At 37.5% G+C, this 19,935-nt stretch overlaps 1 protein-coding gene across 4 annotated transcripts; it reads right to left on the bottom strand.

Moving 5' to 3' along the window:
* Positions 1-243: 243 nt before the first annotated feature.
* LOC121395414 (collagen alpha-1(XIII) chain-like) lies at positions 244-18,727 on the bottom strand. Of its 4 annotated transcripts, none has more exons than XM_041568943.1 (8): positions 18,684-18,705; positions 15,369-15,418; positions 12,861-13,033; positions 8,767-8,883; positions 8,027-8,179; positions 4,925-5,086; positions 3,474-3,554; positions 244-674 (listed from the first exon to the last, which is right to left on the bottom strand). In XM_041568943.1, exons 2-8 carry the CDS (start codon positions 15,401-15,403, stop codon positions 637-639), a joined length of 759 nt encoding a protein of 252 aa, XP_041424877.1. In that variant the 5' UTR covers positions 15,404-15,418; positions 18,684-18,705; the 3' UTR covers positions 244-636. The 4 variants fall into 4 exon arrangements, with proteins under 4 accessions (XP_041424877.1, XP_041424876.1, XP_041424879.1 ...); XM_041568942.1 differs by lacking the exon at positions 18,684-18,705 and adding an exon at positions 15,916-15,953; XM_041568945.1 differs by lacking the exon at positions 15,369-15,418 and having other exon boundaries at positions 18,684-18,727.
* Between the last annotated feature and the right edge of the window lie 1,208 nt (positions 18,728-19,935).

Below are 19,935 nucleotides of genomic sequence, written 5' to 3'. Positions count from 1 at the left end.
CCTATGCACATTGGGCATCAAATTATTTAGTGGACCCAAGGCATTGATATTTTTTGTGGTGATTTTTCATACATTTTTATAGAAACCTCTAAATTCAGAAAAGCTTTGATGTTTGGTAACTAGGAGTATAAAGACATTACCCATATTTGATTCGGCAAAAGGTGTTGAATATGGTTTCCTGGGATAACCCTACTTTTCCAGGATTTTTGGGCTTTGTAAACTAAAGTACACCATATTCTGCTGTAGTGCTTTGAAATGTTGGTCATTTAATGCAATTAAGAGACTTAATATCAGTTTAATATTATAACAATGCAAACTTTGCCTGTTTCATTGCAGAGCATTACCTTTTTTGCAGTATTACATACAGTACTGCATTTTGTGGCTACTATAGTTTTGCAGTTGTCATCTGCAAATTTTATATATAATAACTTATTCTGAGGTAAGACCATCATTCAATGAAATAATATTTAAAAAAATATCTGTTATATTAATGTAAAAATCATAACGACATAGTACAGACAAATACTGGATTATAAGAGGCACAATTATCTATACATTTTTTTACATTATAACTACAGGATCTGCATTCTTGACAAGTCATTGGAGCTGCAACAGATTCATATTTCTTCATTTTCTTTAATTTCTTAGTGGGAACCAAGGTTCAAAGCCATATCCTGAAAAAAAAAGTTTTAAGTGTCAAAACAATTAGTGACATTAGTGTAAATCAAATTTAATGCTTAAGCCAAATTGTTGTCTTTTTTTTATGCCTACAAAATATGTATAACACCTACAATATGCTGTAAATTTATCTTCAGCCATTACAAGAACACTAAGCACTTTTTTTCCCCGAGTTTGTTAAAAGGGAATATTAAGAGGTGAATTCATTTTTTATAAAAATGCTCTCAACCTGAAAACTATAGACCTGATAGTTTAACATCAGTGGTAGGGAAGATTTAGAAAGTGTTATTAAGGAATAAGATACTAGAATACATTAAAATCACAAAACTATGAGTTTGTGCTAGCATGGTTTTATGTGCAATATATGCCAGACTAGTTTAAATGCCTTCTATGAGAAGGTAAGCAGTAACATAGACTGGGGTGGCAGTGGATGTGAGCTACTTATACATTGCTAAAGCATTTAATATACTATAATACAGAAGGATTTTTTAAAAAAAAAAAAAACTTACATTGCGCTTTAAATTAATTATTATTGGCCCAGAACATGACTGAAGGATAGATTACAAAAAGTGGTGGTAAATGGAGTATTTTGTTTTCTAGTGCAATACAGCAGGGATATGTCCTTGGCCCTTTGCTTTTTAACTTGTTTATTAATGACCTTGAGGGGGCTATTGAAAGTGCTCTCTCTATATTTGCTGTTGATAATAAAATTGTGCACAATTTGAAGTTCCATGCAGGATTATGCCACTTTGCAGAATAATTTTACTGGGTATCGGACTGGCCAATGAGCTTCAATGTTCAAGAAATCATCCAAGCCACTCCTAAAGGTGTTAATAGAACCTATCACAACATCACCAGGGAGGGTATTCCACAACCTCACTGCCCTCACTATGAAGGACCACCTATGTTCAGAAAGTGCTGTTCTTCTAGTCTAAAGGGTTGGCCTCTAGTGCACTGAAAAACGGAAAAATGATCCCCCACTATCGATCTATATCCATAATGTCCTCTTATCTACTTGTAAAGCAATGTATAATCATGTCCTCTTGCAAGCACCTTTTTTTTCCAGAGAAAGCAACACAAATATCAAAGGCTGTGGTTACCTTAAGCTCTATAGTGAGAGGCCTATTTATCAAAATTTGAATATGTGAGGTTTTAGAAGTTTTTTCCAACCATGCACAACCTCACATTTTTAAAAACCACGAATGTCTACTTATATATTAAAAGATCGAATATAAAACAATTATTAAAACATGAATCCGAATAAGAATACAAAAAATTCAAAATCCTCATTTTCATTTGAATGTTTGTGTGCTTACAATGGTAAAAAAAAAACAAAAGCCTCTAAAAGCAAAAAGCTAAAAGCTTGAAGCAAAGAAAGATTTTTACATTTGGAAAAGAACTTATACATGACCTTCCCAACTGGCAAAGTTTTGTGGTTTTTACACTTAGGGGCCAACTTAAGATTGCTTGTGCTGAAAATCACTTTAATGAAACCCTTTGTGAGTTTACTAATCATGCAGGATTTTGTGGCAAAATCTCTGTAAGCTTACCTAAATGGGCTTTATTAATGAAGAAAAACTTCACCAGCTGTTAGGTTAAAGATGCCAAACTTACAAAGGTTGACACACTTTTTTTGGCACAAAAAACCCCACAATCTTTAATGGGCCCCTTAAAAAATAACACAGGCAAAGGTCAGGAACAGTAAATCAGCGCTCACCCAAAACTATCTCATAATAGACCTGCATTGGCCAATGAGTCACTACAGAGCAGGGGGTTCTATAGCCTGCCTAATGGCATACACCAATCACTTGTGGCCAGATTAGCAACAGGTGAAACAAGCCATGCTTACTTGCAAATACAAGGATAGAAATAGCAATGAACTAGGACATTAGGGGGCACATTTACTAATGGTCGAAGTGAATTGTCGAATTTAAAAACTTCGAATTTCGAACTAATTTTTGGGTACTTCGACCATCGAATAGGCCTAAATTCGACTTCAATTCGAAGTAAAAAAGTTTGATTTTGGAAATCGAAGTACTGTCTCTTTAAAAAACGTTGCCACCTTAAACCTGCCGAATTGCTATGTTAGCCTATAGGGACCTCCTAGAACAGTGGTCCCCAACCAGTAGCTCGTGAGCAACATGTTGCTCTCCAGCCCCTTGGCTGTTGCTCCCAGTGGCCTCAAAGCAGGTACTCATTTTTGAGTTCCTAGCTTGGAGGCAAGTTTTGGTTGTATAAAAACCAGATGTACTGCCAAACAGAACCTCAATGTAGTGTGACAATCCTACTAAATGGCCAATCACACCACTTATTTGATTTTTCATGCTAGTGTTGCTCCCCAACTCCTTTTACTTCTGAATGTTGCTCACGGGTTCAAAAGGTTGGGGATCCCTGTCCTAGAACCTATAGCCAACATTTGGCTAAGTTTTTAGAAGTCAAAGTAAAATCGTTTGATCGATCGATTAAATCGTTCAAATCGTTCGATTCAAAGGATTTTATCGTACAATCGAACAATTTTACTTCGACCGAATACGGTCAAATTCGATTAAAAAAACCTTCGACTTCGAATATCGAAGTAATGCAATTCGATGGTCGAATTTCAACGTTTTTTACACTTCGAAATTCGACCCTTGATAAATCTGCCCCTAGCTGTCTGCTCATATAGAGTAGAGGCAATGCAGACAGTATGAAAATACGAGGTCACTGGTTGAACTCCAGGCAGGATGTTACAAATGGTAATTTTACAAAATGCTGTTGTTTGACACCACCAAAGCAGAAAATTACATATGACTTACTCTTTTCCATAACCTCAAGATTGAACAGTATTGTTCTTAATTTCTCTTCTAATAATTCAATTCTTTTGGCCAGGCTGTTATCTGAGGGAACAAAATTCAAGGAATGGCTATAAGCCATTTTAAATTGAAATTTTGGCTTTTGTTACTGGTAGCAAAATTGTAATAATATTTACAAACATAAAATAGTTCAGAAACATAAAATATATACATAGAACAAACAATACACTCCATGTTCCCTTTACACATCCCTCCTACATCTGTGTTGCTAGATACTAACTAGTTTCAAATTGCAGTGTAGTATATTAGAATGGCCACAATTAAGTATTAAGTATGGATTCAGCAGACATTTATCTTGCACAGTTGAAAAACAAAGTGTTTGTGGTATAGTAGTATAGCCATCTATTTGTGTGTTTGAGCTGACCTGGATTTGTGGGAAAGCATTCCACTAGAACACTTACTTCTTATTAAGCAGGTTATTTATCAAATGTTGAGTTGTGTTTTCCATGAAAAAATTTAGTTTTCAATGGTATTTTTAGGTCAAAAATCAATTTTTCAGGTTAAAAGAAAACTCAAAATTTTCAAGATTTATTATACCCCGACCATAGAAATAGATTGAATCCAAAAATACACAATCTAAAATCATCAGAAACCTGTCAAGGTCATGTAGGAGACAATTACACAGGTCCCTTGGACCATTTGAAGATGTTAATAGTCTTCATGATATTTGATTTTTTTTTTCACAGTTCAAGCTATTAAAGTTTACTTTGCCGAAAACTCAATGATTTCGTGTTTTCAGTTGTTAACCCTGAACTCGCTGATTTGAGTTTTTTCCGTTCAAGTTTTTTCTTAAATTATAAACCATTCCAGTTGTGAGTTCATTTGAGAGGTCTAAAAAAGCTCACGTTGCTCTACAATTTGCCCTTTGATAAATACCCTTCTGAGTGTACATCTTGAATATTTTCTTTGTTCTATTTATTGATTTACATAGTAGAATTGATATTCTAATCATTTTATGTTAGTTACAGTACTTAGTTTTAATAAGTAGCACTTTCCTTGTTTGATATATTACCAACTCCATATAGAGAGAGAGAGGTGGGATTGCTATATAGGTCCTTAGCAATTCCAGGTTCTCTATTGCACGTCACACCTCATTTCTAGTGTTATATATTATATTGTTCATGTTATTACCAATTTATTATTCATATTTAACCACTTGCCATAAGAATACAAAAATAATAAAAGGTTTTTATGTCACTTATTGGCAGTTTGTGTAATTTTGTATTAGGTGTTTTGAGTGTTAGCACCTCATAGTGTTTTGCTCTGGTTGTGTTTTGAGTGTTGGCATCTGATGGCTTCTCTTCCAAAGAAAGAACACAAATTAACAGAGATATATTATTTATTACATATTATAGTACATTATTTTTACAGAATATGCCATGATTTTAGTTTACCTGGGTCTCCCTTGTCCCCCTTAGGACCTATAATTCCAGGTGTCCCCGCTATACCTCTTTCACCAGGTTTACCAGATATTCCTACTGGACCACTTATCCCAGGGAGTCCTGGATATCCTGTAGCACCACGTAACCCAGGCTCTCCCTTTGGTCCCTGTAGACCTTTAGAAAAAATAAAGGAAAAATAAAATCATATATCTAGAGCATTCACCTATATTCATTTTTAATATGATGTAATATGATTTAGACTTTTAATATCAAAGACAAAATGGGATTGGCTTTAGTTTTTTTCATTTTGGAGCCTCACAAAACAATATTTGTATTCTGTTGTCAGTTAGCCTTATTTCAGAGATGGAAAAAGGAAGAAGAAAATGAAGGCAAATAATTATCTTGATGACTGTTTCCTAACAACATTTTTGCTAACTATTGTTTTCATGGCTTAGATTTTTGGGGGCAGATTTATCAACGGTCGAGGTGAATTTTTGAATGAAAAAAAATTTGAATTTCAAGCTATTTTTTGTGTACTTCAACTAGGGAATAGTCCAAATGCAATTTGAATTTGAAAAAAAATTTGAAAACTTGAATATTGAAATTCATCATGTACTGTCTCTTTAAAAATTTGACTTCGACCATTCGATTGAAAATGGATCTATTAGACCAAAAAAAAAACTTTTTGACTTAATTTCGGTTGGTCTTTTTGAACTCGAATTTCGACGTTTTTTCAATTCAAAATTTGACCCTTGATAAATATGCCCCTTAATCTTTGTTAGGAGAATTGTGAATAAACATTGCCATTTACCTATGTATATGATTGGTATTGGTCAATGTATATCCACCTAGGGGTTAATACCTTTTCTACTACAATTTATCTATTTGCATGTATTCTACTACCATTTATTTATTCTTATAAAATAGTTATAAGAAAAAATTTGTATTATCTTTTTCCATCTTCCATCATCTCTTTTAGGGTAGGACTCCATGGAGCGATTTTGTTGCTGCAATACCATGCGACAATTCTATCTCTTACCTTATTTTTGTCGCAGCGCGTCGGATCGCGACAAAATCGCTTGTGGAGCCTTAGGGGCAAATTCACTAAGATTCAAAGTTGCGCCAGGCGCAACTTCGCCGCACTACGCTGCACTTCGCCGCACTTCGCCAGGCGTATTTTCGCCAGCGCTCTGCAAATTCACTAAAATCTGAAGTTGCGAACAGGGGTAGCGTAAGTTTGCGAAGTTGCGCTAGCGTTAATTCGTCAAGCGAAGTTTCGCTAGCGATGGTTCATTTGCATACGGCGCCAAATTCAAATTTCAATGGAGGAATACATATCAGCACTACAAATGCCTAGAAAACCTTCAAAACATCAAATAAAAATTTTATTTTGCCCTACACATGTGCCCACTGTATAGGTAAGTTGTCATGAGTCAGGAAATTTAGGGGGGAAGGAGGGGAGCCCCAAAAATGTTTTCGATCTTTTTCAGCCTATCACCCATAATGTAGAAAACACGCCAGCGTTTTTTGGGACTTAGAAAAAAATTTGACTTTTTTGAAGCAATCCCTATCTACTCTATTGCACTTCGCCTGGTCTGAGGTGGCGAAGGAAGTCTAGCGTAAAAGGTGGCGTAAAGAACAATGCGCATGTTAGTGAATTTGCGTAGTTTCGTTCGTTGCGCAAATTCACCAGGCGTAAGGGTGCAAAGTTACACTAGCGAAATTACGCCAGCGTTCGTTAGTGAATTTGCGAAGTACCAAAAATGCCAAACACTAGCGAATTAACGATAGCGTTTGGCGCTTCGGCGCTTAGTGAATTTGCCCCTTAGTTGTTAAAGAAGAGTGTATTTACACCAAGTACTTGTCATTTTCAATTCTATTAATTAATAAATATAATAAAAGTATATGTTATGAAATATTTAAAGGTGCATCACATACAGATATGGGATCTATTATCTGGAAACCTGAAAGCTCCAAATTATGGGAAGGTCATCTCCCATAGACTCCATTATAATCAAATAATTCCAATTTTCAAAATGTATTTTCTTTTGCTCTGTATAAATAAACAGTATCTTGTATTTGATCCCAGTTAAGATACAATTAATTCTTATTAGAGGCAAAACAATCCTATTGGGTTAATTTACTGTTTAAATGCTTCTTAAGGCAAACAATAGGAAGGATTTTAATAATAAATATTTTCATTAGATCCTCCTTGATAATTATCCTGGCAATAATTTTTCTGGCAAAATTAGGGGATGGCAGTAACTCTTCTTGTTTATATTTATTGCCTTAAGGTATGCTGATTGTATTATATCTTTAGAATAGCCATGGGCATTTAATTTATTTTTCAAATGATCAGCCTGTTCCTCAAATAATACCAAACTGGAGCAATTTCTACGATATCTATAAACTAACCATATGGGATACTATTAAAGATATGTTTAGGATTGCAGCTACTTGGCGCAAAATTGTATCTCCTGTGTGGGTTTAGTGAAAACTTTAGAAGTGCAGATTAATAAAATCTAAAACAATATAGTAGTGATTCAATGGAACCTTTCCAAATCATGATAATGTTGTCTATATAGCAACCATACCAAATAATATTATCATGGTGGAGGTTCTGATGCGTGACAGTTCCCACCAACTAATGTAGAGACTGGCATAGGAGGGGCAAAGGAAGCCCCTTTTTGCGGCCCCACATCTCTTGAGAACGAATTGTCCATCGAATAAGAAAAAAATTGTGATTAAGAAGAAATTCAAATACTAAAGTAAAAAAAAATAGAAAACTTTGTGTATAATTGTAATCTCTTTACCAAAATAGGTACTCAATAAGGAAAGTAAATGTCCCGCATCCTTAAGATCCTTAACAGTTGAAGGACAGCATCAACACAATCAAGACAACACTGAGTGATCCCAGTTTTACATTATGTGCCCTCCAATTCACAACAGAACATCTTACATTTATCACAAAATAAAACTTTATGCACTAAAACATTAATGGAACTCAGCTAAATTGCAAGTGAACAAATAGATCTTAAATACTATTTGAGATGGATTTTATGACCTGCCAAATGGTAAAAAGTTGTCTAGGTTCATAATAACCATTGGGGTTACCTCGATCTCCTTTGGCACCTTGAGCACCAGTAGTTCCCATGGGACCTGGGATTCCAGGAGGTCCTGTTGATCCAGTAGCTCCCTTAGGACCTGGGTTTCCAGGAGTGCTAGGAGTACCAAGTGAGCCCTTTTCTCCTTTTGGTCCTTGCTGACCTAAATTGAAGAATATTTGTTCAATAGAATATTTTTCAACTAATAGAATTAGGGAATATTATGCTCAGTGTCTGTAAGTTCTATATGCATAAATGATTATTGCATTAACCACTTTCTATGGATCACGCTATGGACTCCCCCACCCTGTCCCATTTGAGTCACCAAAATGTCTTCATCATGATAATAATACAACTATACCTGATTTGTTAAATGCCTTTCTGTGAGGTCATCACTCACCCAGGATAAGTCATCCCCAAAATAAAAAAATGCCAAATAAAAGAAAACATTACTTCTAAGCAACTTATCCATATACATTTATTAAAAATTGTTAGTGCTTTTATTATTTTTAAAAACAATTGCTATTTAACAGCATTTGCTTAACTCCCAGTTGTTACTTTTTAAACAATGTTGCAAAAGTCATAGTTCCCACGAAATATAGGTCTGTTAATCAGCTACTTTATCTTACATTGTATCAACAGTATGAGCCATCAGGGCAGAGAATAGGAAGGGGCAGACAAACACTGCTTTCAATAGCACTACATATACAAATAACATAAAACACATGAAACATTTTGTAAGCTTGTTACCTGATACACCATCATTTCCTCTCTCCCCTTGATTTCCTTTTTGACCTGGAGGCCCTGCTTTTCCAGGTGGTCCTGCAGGTCCCTTCAAACCCGGTGGTCCAATTTCTCCTGCTGGGCCTAGATTTACACAAAGGTTTGAAATGAAAGCCCTGGAGCTATAAACGCAGGGGCTGCATGACAAGGGATCCAAATGACCAGCAGCCAAATTACACTGGTCTATATTTAAAGACTGGCAAAATCAGAGGTAGCTGTGAGTGGGTGAGAAGGAATAAGTTAAGGCAGGGAAATGCCATGCTGGGGGCAGAGAAAGACAGTGATGTGATGTCTGGGGAAGAAGCCACTTCCTTATCTTCTGAGCAGGTACAAACATCCCACCATCCCTCCCCTTTTTTGCATATTTCGTGATATGTTAGGAGTTTCTCTTTATGTTGTCATATGTGCATGTATTCCTGCATGTATTGTTATATTATGGTTTGACAGCAGCAGTAGGACCTTGCCAGAGTACTGCACAGGTACATTTAGAAGAGGAAAAACTGAGGTTCTCTCCTGTGACTGCACAGTGGGTTGATTGATACTACTGCTTGTGCTAGCCTGTTTGGATTTCCTATAATCGACACACGCAGATTCGGGACCGACAGCAGGGCTGCTGAACATCTCTTATGGTGGGAGATGCAGCTCCTGCTCGTAGCAGAGTTTGGGGCCATCCTCTCTGTAGGTAGAGGCAGCCTAGTACTCAGTGGTGGATATAATGACATAGCGCTGATCTCAAGTGAGGAACGGCAGAGCTTAGTAGCGATCTCTTATGGAATTCTGGCTTTGAATATTGCCTTGGGGTGAGGCTGGCAAGGTCCTATTTATTTGATAAAATGTGAATAAATGCTGTGGCCATTTTCACCATTTCTGGCTCCTGGTGTTTCATTACGATATGTAACAATGGGGTTCAATGGGATAGCTAAAGGCGAAGGGTCAATTGAGGAGTCCCCTTGTCATGTTTATATGCTGTAATGGTAGTTGAGTAACTTCTTACAAAATACATATTTAGCTGAATTTACTAAATTAATAAACATATATATATATATATATATATAAACAGATCCGGCCTGGTGCACTCCCAACCAACTTGGTCCAATGCCTGGGTGCAGGCTTCCACAAAATTATATATACAAATATTAACAAACCGCACTCCAGGGTCTTTGTCCTCTGTGCAAAAAGGTGAGACTTTATTTCAACGTTTCGGCTCCATAATTCGGGCCGTCATCAGGTCTCCTGATGACGGCCCGAATTATGGAGCCGAAACGTTGAAATAAAGTCTCACCTTTTTGCACAGAGGACAAAGACCCTGGAGTGCGGTTTGTTAATATTTGTATATATATATATATATATATATATATATATATATATATATATATATATATATATATATATATATATATATACATATATATATATATATATATATATATATATAATACTTAAATATAATCCCAACATGTTTTAGGTAGCAATCTTTTTGGGAAAAACTTTGAATCGAATTCGATCGAATGCACTATTCCTTCTATTCGATCGATTCGAATTCAGTCGAATACGGACCTATTGGATTGAAAACTGATCTATTCGAATAAAAAAACCTTGAACTTAATTTCAGTTGGTCTTTTTGAATTCCAATTTCAACGTTTTTTAAATTCGAAATTCGACCCTTGAATGTGAAAGTGTAATTCTATTTTCATTTTATTATGCATTAAAAAGTTAAAATTAAGTTTTTTAAGTTGCTGCAAAGTGTATACGTTTCTGACCATATAAAAAGGGCACTGTAATGATTTCTATGGTGTTGATTTTGAAACGTTAATTAAAAAAAGAAAAAGAACCCCTGAACCAGTGCTAAAAGTTCCACAATATAAATCTTAAAAACGTCACTGTATAAGGTACCACCCTTAGTTCAAATGAATACCACTCCAAACTTCACCTTAATACTGGAATTTACAAGAATTTATATTAAAGTGCTAGTGCCATCAATATTAATAAATAAATAACTAAGTGGAGCACAAGTTAGTTATTTATTTATTTATTAATATCGATCGCACTAGCACTTCCAGTATTAGGGTGAAGTTTCACTCGAGCTAAGTAAATGGGCCCCCAAGTGCCTTTCTAATAATTCATTCCACCATAATTCCATCAATACATAAAATGATATTCTCAGACCAGTAAATGTTTTTTTTTTTTTTTTTTTCATTTTAATGTGTGTGGACAACCCTCTTATAATGCCCAATCCTGTTCATTCAGAAAGAGTCCAATGAAAGCCCTTTTAGGCACTTATTGTTTTACGCACCTATTCAGTGTTTTTGTGCATTCTGCTCCTATTTCTCCTGCTTGGGCTTAGGTGTTATTCTTATATTTACCACTAAGTGAAGCATGGAAGCACTTTTAGCAATGCAGATGAAATGAGTTAATTTTTTACTATGCAATGCTAGAGTTTTCTCCAGCCTTCAGCTAACCTACTTCTTACGAGTATAAAGTTGCAGAGTTTTGGGGTATCAGGAGCCACTGCCTCCCACTGTGTTTAGGATCTAGAGATATTGTTCTTTGAAGTCACTATACATCATTACAGATGTACAATATATATACTGTACAGATATACAGTTGTAAGAGATGTATTTGAAATTACCATGATTACATGTATATTTCACCAGTGTGGTAAATATAAAACTTCAGGGAAAATGTATGTTGCTGCAGCAAGTAAGCTGTGTTATTTTGGATTGGATTAAGGGGTCCCTGCAGTGAATGGAGAACAGCAGGGTGGGTCCTCCATTCCATTCATTTAGGGTTTTGCAGCTGCCCAGCTAGAGGTAGATATCTGATTAGGCTGCATGTGAGCTGCAGATAAAAGAGGGCTATTAAACCTCAGAGTGAGTGGAGACCTCCTTGTGGGAGGGTGTGAGGCCCTTGGAGACCTCCTTGTGCTGGAAGTGTGTGTGTAGTCAGGAAAGAGACTGTGGGGCAAATTCACTAAAGGGCGAATTTTTAGCAGCGAATGATCTGCCACACTTTGGGGCCCATTTACTTAGCTTGAGAATAGAATAAAAAAAACCTTGAATTTCACATTTTTTTTTGGCTACTTCGACCATCGAATTGGCTACTTCGACCTTCGACTTCGAATCGAACTACTCGGACTAAAAATCGTTCAACTATTCGACCATTCGATAGTCGAAGTACTGACTCTTTAAAAAAACTTCGACCCCCTACTTTGCCACCTAAAACCTACCAAAGTGCAATGTTAGCCTATGGGGAAGGTCCCCATTTTTTTTGGTCGAACAAAAATCGTTAAATCGATGGATTAAAATCCTATGTATCGAACGATTCGAAGGATCTAATCGTTCGATCGAACTATTTGCGGTAAATCCTTCGACTTCGATATTCGAAGTTGAAGGATTTACATTCGGCAGTCGAATATCGAGGGTTAATTAACCCTCGATATTCGACCCTATGTAAATCTGCCCCTTTGTGTCAGTTCACTAGGCACAAATTCATTACCAGTATGCAAATTCACTAAAATGTGAAGTTACGTCTCAGCAGCCGAACACTGGCAACGTTTCATTAGTGTTAATTCATCAGCACAACCATTTCATAATAATCTTTTGCTAGCGTTCAATTCTGGCGAGGGAAACTTTGTTAGTACTCTTACACTTAGGTCAGTTTAAATAGGGCAGGTACATATAAGTTGTATGGATGTCTTGCAAGGCTGTACGTGCTGAATATAATTTAGTTTCTGTGTACCCCAGTGTGGGTGTTAAATCGGGACTCCTAATCCTGTGTTAAAGCTGTTGGTTGTGTTCATAATAAAAGCCAATCAAGCTGCATTGAACTCTTAAAGGTGGAATCAGACTCCATTTGTGTGCTTAAACTGTTCCGTGGCTATGGTCCCTGCTAACCTGAATGTCGCACAGCATTTACAGTAGATACTGTATCTATACACATTAATAAAGGCTATGGAAAACTCAGTCTTTGATTTAATAATTACAAGAGAGACTACAGCCTATCAGGCACCTGAAAAAGTAAGAGCATAGCTTGTATCATGTCAGATTACAAAGTAAACGTACCTAGATCCCCTTTCATTCCACTTTCACCATCTTTCCCATCTCTTCCAGGTGGCCCCTGTATAACTGAACATGTAGCAAGTTGCTCAGATTGGGCCTGCCATAACAGCTCCAAAACAAGAATAACTGTAAAAATGACCTTATTCAGTGAATATGCCATCTTCTTTTCATACCACCTGTAAAGAAACTCGAGTTAAAATGACTTACAGATACATTATATATATATATATATATACAGGTATGGGACCTGTTATCCAGAATGCTCGGGACCTGGGGTTTTCTGGATAACGGATCTTTCTGTAATTTGGGTCTTCATGCCTTAAGTCTACTAGAAATTCATTTAAACATTAAATAAACCCAATAGGCTGGTTTTGCTTTCAATAAGGATTAATTATATCTTAGTCGGGATCAAGTACAAGCTACTGTTTTATTATTACAGAGATTATTTGTATAAAATGGAGTCTATAGGAGACAGTCATTCCGTAATTCGGAGCTCACCATCTAATTGAGCAGCCAGTGCATGGGCATTATGTGCCCTGTTCTGGTTCACAAATAATATTATGGTATGCAGCAAAGCTTGCCTTAATCACACTTTTCACAAAATAGGTGCTGTCTGCTTGCTAACATTGTGAATTCCAAGACTCAAAGAAACAAGATTTAAATAATTTATATAGCATAAGTGAAATTTATGCTTAACTAACACAAAGATGTGTAATTATTTACACAGTTCCCCTATAAAAGACCCCCGTATTTTCTGATAGCACTAAATTCCAATGAACATTACATAATGATCAACTGAATTGTGTATAAATGTGTCTTTTATATAAATGTATAGAGAACAATTACATTTCCTTCTGGTTAAACTATGGGAAATTCTGTTTTCACTCTTTGTTACACTTCAAGTGTAATTTATGTTTATATCACATATTGTACATTTTATACAGCTGATTTAGACCATCAACATGTTTTCCACACTCCTATTGGCTAATTATCTATCATTAGTGTCAAGGCCGCCGGGAGCACTCAGCGGCACGTCTCCTTCCGGCTGCGGAAAATCCAAGATGGCGGCGCCAATGCGTTCCACGTGGGTATGCTGCGGTGCCGGAGTGATGACTTCCTCCTTGGTCCGGACTACTCTCTTTGGGAGCCACTAGGCCCCCTGACAATTAGTGCTCTCTGTCCTTTTGAACCAAACAGGCAACAGGGGTAGAGGCTTAGTCAAAAAAAAACATTAAGCTGTAGACTAGTGACCCACAATGATATTAGAACATTATACTATTCATCCGACTGGCTTTCTCAATTCTGAATGGTTTAATTACACCTCATAGCTCTTATCATGCAATCACCACCTTGCCTCCATGATGTCTCTGACCCATGTTGCAAATAAGAATACACGTGGAGCTCACCTAGTCTCTTAGTCGGATTTTCCCATGGGGTATCCTGTGCTTGATATCCCAGTTTAGTCAAACTGTAGAAAATATGAAGGTGTGGGACACATCCAAGGCAGCAACTGGACTGCAATAGTTTCTTTATTGGGGGTAGAGATACACAACATGTTTCGGGCGGCGCCCTTTGTCAAGTGTGACAAAGGGCGCCGCCCGAAACATGTTGTGTATCTCTACCCCCAATAAAGAAACTATTGCAGTCCAGTTGCTGCCTTGGATGTGTCCCACACCTTCATATTTTCTACAGTCTGACCCATGTTGATTATACTAAACAAATTATGCTGATTGGAGTAAAATTCACAGGATAGTTAACCCCAAATAGTTTGTACAGGTCATTCTGAATTGTGAAAGCCAGTTGGATGACTAACGAAAAGTCTTCTAGGAGGTAAAAAAAAAAAATACAGCAAGCCCAGTTGATTTGACGTATTGCTACAAATATTACATGGACATGGATAGACATAGTGTGTGAACTGATTTCAGTGAATTCCTTAAAGCACTTTCAAGCCAGCAAGTAGTTTAAAAACACAGCGAAACACTTACTAGAACTCTATAGGTAATACCAACATACATGTAAGTGGAAATATCAGATTTCTTTTTAGCCTCAAATAGTGATGAGTGAAATAATTGTTCTAGTTCACCAGTGATATGAAATTAGTAGCATGTATAAAACCCTTTCTTTATTCCCCAACATGCCACAGATTTACCCTGTCTGCTTGGTGTTACACCAGCAGTTGTCATGGGTTGCAGGTGAGCCCCAATGGAATGGAAGGCTATGGGAGCTTGGTGTAAAAGCGTGGATGCAATGCACTGTACATCTGTACCTTATTTTTAAGGTAAAATGCCCCTTCTACCTCACCCCAGTCACTGAATTTGTTGATGGCCAAACATATAATTCTGTGGCAGCTACATGTATACAACTGGCACCTGTTTTTGGAAGACCCTCGAAGATCAATATGTTTGTTTTCTGTCTATATATTTTACTATTATATACTAATGACAAAGAGGGGCATTGTAAAATAATGACTGTATAATATAAAATAAGATGAAATACAGGGAACCTACAGACCTGTTATCCAGAAATTCATTCGAAAGAATTGTCATTTGTCTTAGTATCTACTACAAAAGAAGACATAATTTTGGTATTCACTTTAAAATGTTATCGTATATAGTTTATTAAAGCCTTATCTTGTGATTTGGAGAGTTTTAAATGTAGGAATTTGAAAAAGGGATTGCTTAGATAACTTATGATTGAAATGTAATTTCCCCCACAAACTGTGTGTTTGTGTGTACAGGTAATGCTTGGGGCCTGGCGTTTTCCGGTTTTCCGAATAAGGGATCTTTCCGCAATTTGTATCTTCATGCCTTATGTCTACTAGAAAATTATGTACACAATAAAAAACCCAATAGGCTGGTTTTGCTTCCAATAAGGATTAATTTTATCTTAGTTTGGATTAAGTACAAACTACTGTTTTACTATTTCAAAGTAAAAGGAAATCGTTTTTAAAAATGAGAACTATTTGGATAATATAGAGTATATGTGAGACTGCCTTTCTGTAATTCTGAGCTTTTATATATTTAAACAAAAGAGAGTAAAACAACTGTAAGATTCTTACCTCTTCAGCTTAAAAAGTCCTTGATTTAAGTAGATTTATTTCACAATTTGAATTTGTGTCACAGATCCACTCTTTATATGTTTAAATATTGATTGCGTCAAATGGACTTTGATCTATTCTTCAAAAGTGATTGCAAAGCCTCTGTCATTTACAGAAAGTCTCTTGAAATGTTTTCATACTTATGCAAGCATTTCCTGTTAGTGACTGTTAATGGCCAAAATCGCCAGCATTTTAGATAATGGATTGAGGCATACATTTCTGGACAGAGATTGCTGCATATTGAAGTACTACATCTCCAAAATACAGGGCAAATGTTAATATATAACTGCTACATTCTCTAATGTCTTACACAATATTGTTTGAAAAATCTTTTATCTGCTTATTTGTATTTTTAATAAGCTGGTAATTAAGTCTCAGCAAAATGTAATATTACTCCTGTTTTCTATCATAGCAACCAGGTAGTAGTTTGAAAGTCAGAATGGAGATGAATAGTATAGGTAGATGAACAGGGACTGACTCAAAATAAAAGCAATGAAAAACAAGATAATGATAAAATTGCTGCCTCAAAGTAAATATGTTTTTCACTTTCAGGGTCAGTGACCCCCCCCCCAATGACTAGATAAAAGTATTTTAATAACAAAATTATGATAAAATTGGCAAGCCACCATACCACGTCAAGGTAAACCCTATATGAAGGTCCTGTAAGGATCCCTGGTGGTCCAGTGGTCCAGCGGTGCAGCGGAGACGCCCGCTGTGCTGTGTGCAGGGACACCTGCAGCCATCTTCTACGTGTGGGCAGCGCATTCGCATCTTCAGGCGTTGTGATGCTGCGCGATGACGTCCGACGTAGTGACGTCATCACGCAAGGTGCGACATTTGAAAATTTAAAGGCCCTGCAGGCAAGTATCCAGTGCCCAACGTAGGTTCAGTATTACTAGTTCTTGGGTGCGATTATAATTGATTCCTGGGTGTGACCTTCTTGCCTGGTTCTGACTCTTGATACCTGCTGCCTGTCCCGACTGCTTTGCCTGTCCCTGACTACGACTTGGATTTCGATTGTGTACTTTGCTGCTCTCATGGTACTGACCTCAGCCTGTTCCCGACTACGCATTGCTTGTTCCCCGTTAACTGTGTCTATGCTTTGGTTCCCTTGCCTACTCAGAACTCCTACCTCTAGTCCTCTCACAGATAAGACCTGGCGGCATCCAATTAGAGGAGGGCTCCTCCCGAAGTGAAAGGCAGCTGTTAAAGGCAGAAGCATGGGCTGAGACAGGGACATTGGGGGTTGTTGTGGGTTTTGGGAAACCGGGCATGACATTACTTTGGGCCAGAGATGGATGCCAAAGGTGCTGCTGCTTCTCCTGCAAACCCGAAAGCTTTGCTTGCCAGCCTTCTCCAGTGTCTCGGGGATCAAGAAACCAAGCAGGACCAGATCGTTCAGTGTCTGCAAGGGTTATCAGCTAGGCTGGATGCTATTCAACAATCAGCTGCTCCGGCTCCGGTTGCTGTACCTTTGGTAAACCCAGTGTCGGTAACAGTAAGTCCTGCTCCAATGGAGCCTAAGATTCCTTTTCCGGACGAATTCAATGGGGAGAGGGGTAAATGTTTTTTTATTTCAGGAGGCCTGTAAAGGATACCTCAGTTTTTTACCTCGTTCTTTCCCCACTGGACAAGAGCGGGTAAAATTTGTCATGACATACTCAGGGGGACCCTCAGATTTGGGCTTATACTTTACCCTCTACTGACCCAGCCCGCCATTCATTAGAGGCCTTTTTCAGGACAATGGCTAATATTTATGATGACCCAGATCCTACAGCATGGGCTGAATCTGCTTTATGTAATCTTAAGCAGGGCAGGAGGGAGGTTGAGTTTTACTGTACTGAGTTCCACCATTGGGTGGTGAAAACTGGTTGAAATGATAAGGCTCTTCACAGCCAATTTAGAGTGGGGCTCTCCGATGCGGTCAAAGACAGCCTAATTAATTATCCTGCTCCTACCTCTTTGGAAGCTTTAATGCATCTGGCCATCCAGATTGATAGGAGACACAGGGAAAGGCGCCAGGAGAGAGTCACTACTGCTGCCCCCCATAGTTTCTCTGAGGGCTCTGATTCAGTGGCTAAAACATTGGTTCTTAATCAAGGTGAAGAACCAATGCAATTAGATTTCACTCGGTTAACTCCAGCAGAGAGAGCTCGTAGATGATCTAATGGTCTGTGTTTATTGTGGGACCAAAGGTCATTTCTGCAGTTCCTGCCCTAAGAAGCCGGAAAACTTCAAGGCTTAAATACATTTTGGTATTCACTTTAAAATGTTATCGTATATAGTTTATTAAAGCCTTATCTTGTGATTTGGAGAGTTTTAAATGTAGGAATTTGAAAAAGGGATTGCTTAGATAACTTATGATTGAAATGTAATTTCCCCCACAAACTGTGTGTTTGTGTGTACAGGTAATGCTTGGGGCCTGGCGTTTTCCGGTTTTCCGAATAAGGGATCTTTCCGCAATTTGTATCTTCATGCCTTATGTCTACTAGAAAATTATGTACACAATAAAAAACCCAATAGGCTGGTTTTGCTTCCAATAAGGATTAATTTTATCTTAGTTTGGATTAAGTACAAACTACTGTTTTACTATTTCAAAGTAAAAGGAAATCGTTTTTAAAAATGAGAACTATTTGGATAATATAGAGTATATGTGAGACTGCCTTTCTGTAATTCTGAGCTTTTATATATTTAAACAAAAGAGAGTAAAACAACTGTAAGATTCTTACCTCTTCAGCTTAAAAAGTCCTTGATTTAAGTAGATTTATTTCACAATTTGAATTTGTGTCACAGATCCACTCTTTATATGTTTAAATATTGATTGCGTCAAATGGACTTTGATCTATTCTTCAAAAGTGATTGCAAAGCCTCTGTCATTTACAGAAAGTCTCTTGAAATGTTTTCATACTTATGCAAGCATTTCCTGTTAGTGACTGTTAATGGCCAAAATCGCCAGCATTTTAGATAATGGATTGAGGCATACATTTCTGGACAGAGATTGCTGCATATTGAAGTACTACATCTCCAAAATACAGGGCAAATGTTAATATATAACTGCTACATTCTCTAATGTCTTACACAATATTGTTTGAAAAATCTTTTATCTGCTTATTTGTATTTTTTAATAAGCTGGTAATTAAGTCTCAGCAAAATGTAATATTACTCCTGTTTTCTATCATAGCAACCAGGTAGTAGTTTGAAAGTCAGAATGGAGATGAATAGTATAGGTAGATGAACAGGGACTGACTCAAAATAAAAGCAATGAAAAACAAGATAATGATAAAATTGCTGCCTCAAAGTAAATATGTTTTTCACTTTCAGGGTCAGTGACCCCCCCCCCAATGACTAGATAAAAGTATTTTAATAACAAAATTATGATAAAATTGGCAAGCCACCATACCACGTCAAGGTAAACCCTATATGAAGGTCCTGTAAGGATCCCTGGTGGTCCAGTGGTCCAGCGGTGCAGCGGAGACGCCCGCTGTGCTGTGTGCAGGGACACCTGCAGCCATCTTCTACGTGTGGGCAGCGCATTCGCATCTTCAGGCGTTGTGATGCTGCGCGATGACGTCCGACGTAGTGACGTCATCACGCAAGGTGCGACATTTGAAAATTTAAAGGCCCTGCAGGCAAGTATCCAGTGCCCAACGTAGGTTCAGTATTACTAGTTCTTGGGTGCGATTATAATTGATTCCTGGGTGTGACCTTCTTGCCTGGTTCTGACTCTTGATACCTGCTGCCTGTCCCGACTGCTTTGCCTGTCCCTGACTACGACTTGGATTTCGATTGTGTACTTTGCTGCTCTCATGGTACTGACCTCAGCCTGTTCCCGACTACGCATTGCTTGTTCCCCGTTAACTGTGTCTATGCTTTGGTTCCCTTGCCTACTCAGAACTCCTACCTCTAGTCCTCTCACAGATAAGACCTGGCGGCATCCAATTAGAGGAGGGCTCCTCCCGAAGTGAAAGGCAGCTGTTAAAG

This window comes from Xenopus laevis, chromosome 7L (genome assembly GCF_017654675.1).
Source record: "Xenopus laevis strain J_2021 chromosome 7L, Xenopus_laevis_v10.1, whole genome shotgun sequence".
Classification (NCBI taxonomy): domain Eukaryota; kingdom Metazoa; phylum Chordata; class Amphibia; order Anura; family Pipidae; genus Xenopus; species Xenopus laevis.
The sequence above is the reverse complement of the archived record's forward strand: the minus strand, read 5'-3'. Positions and strand labels throughout refer to the sequence as shown.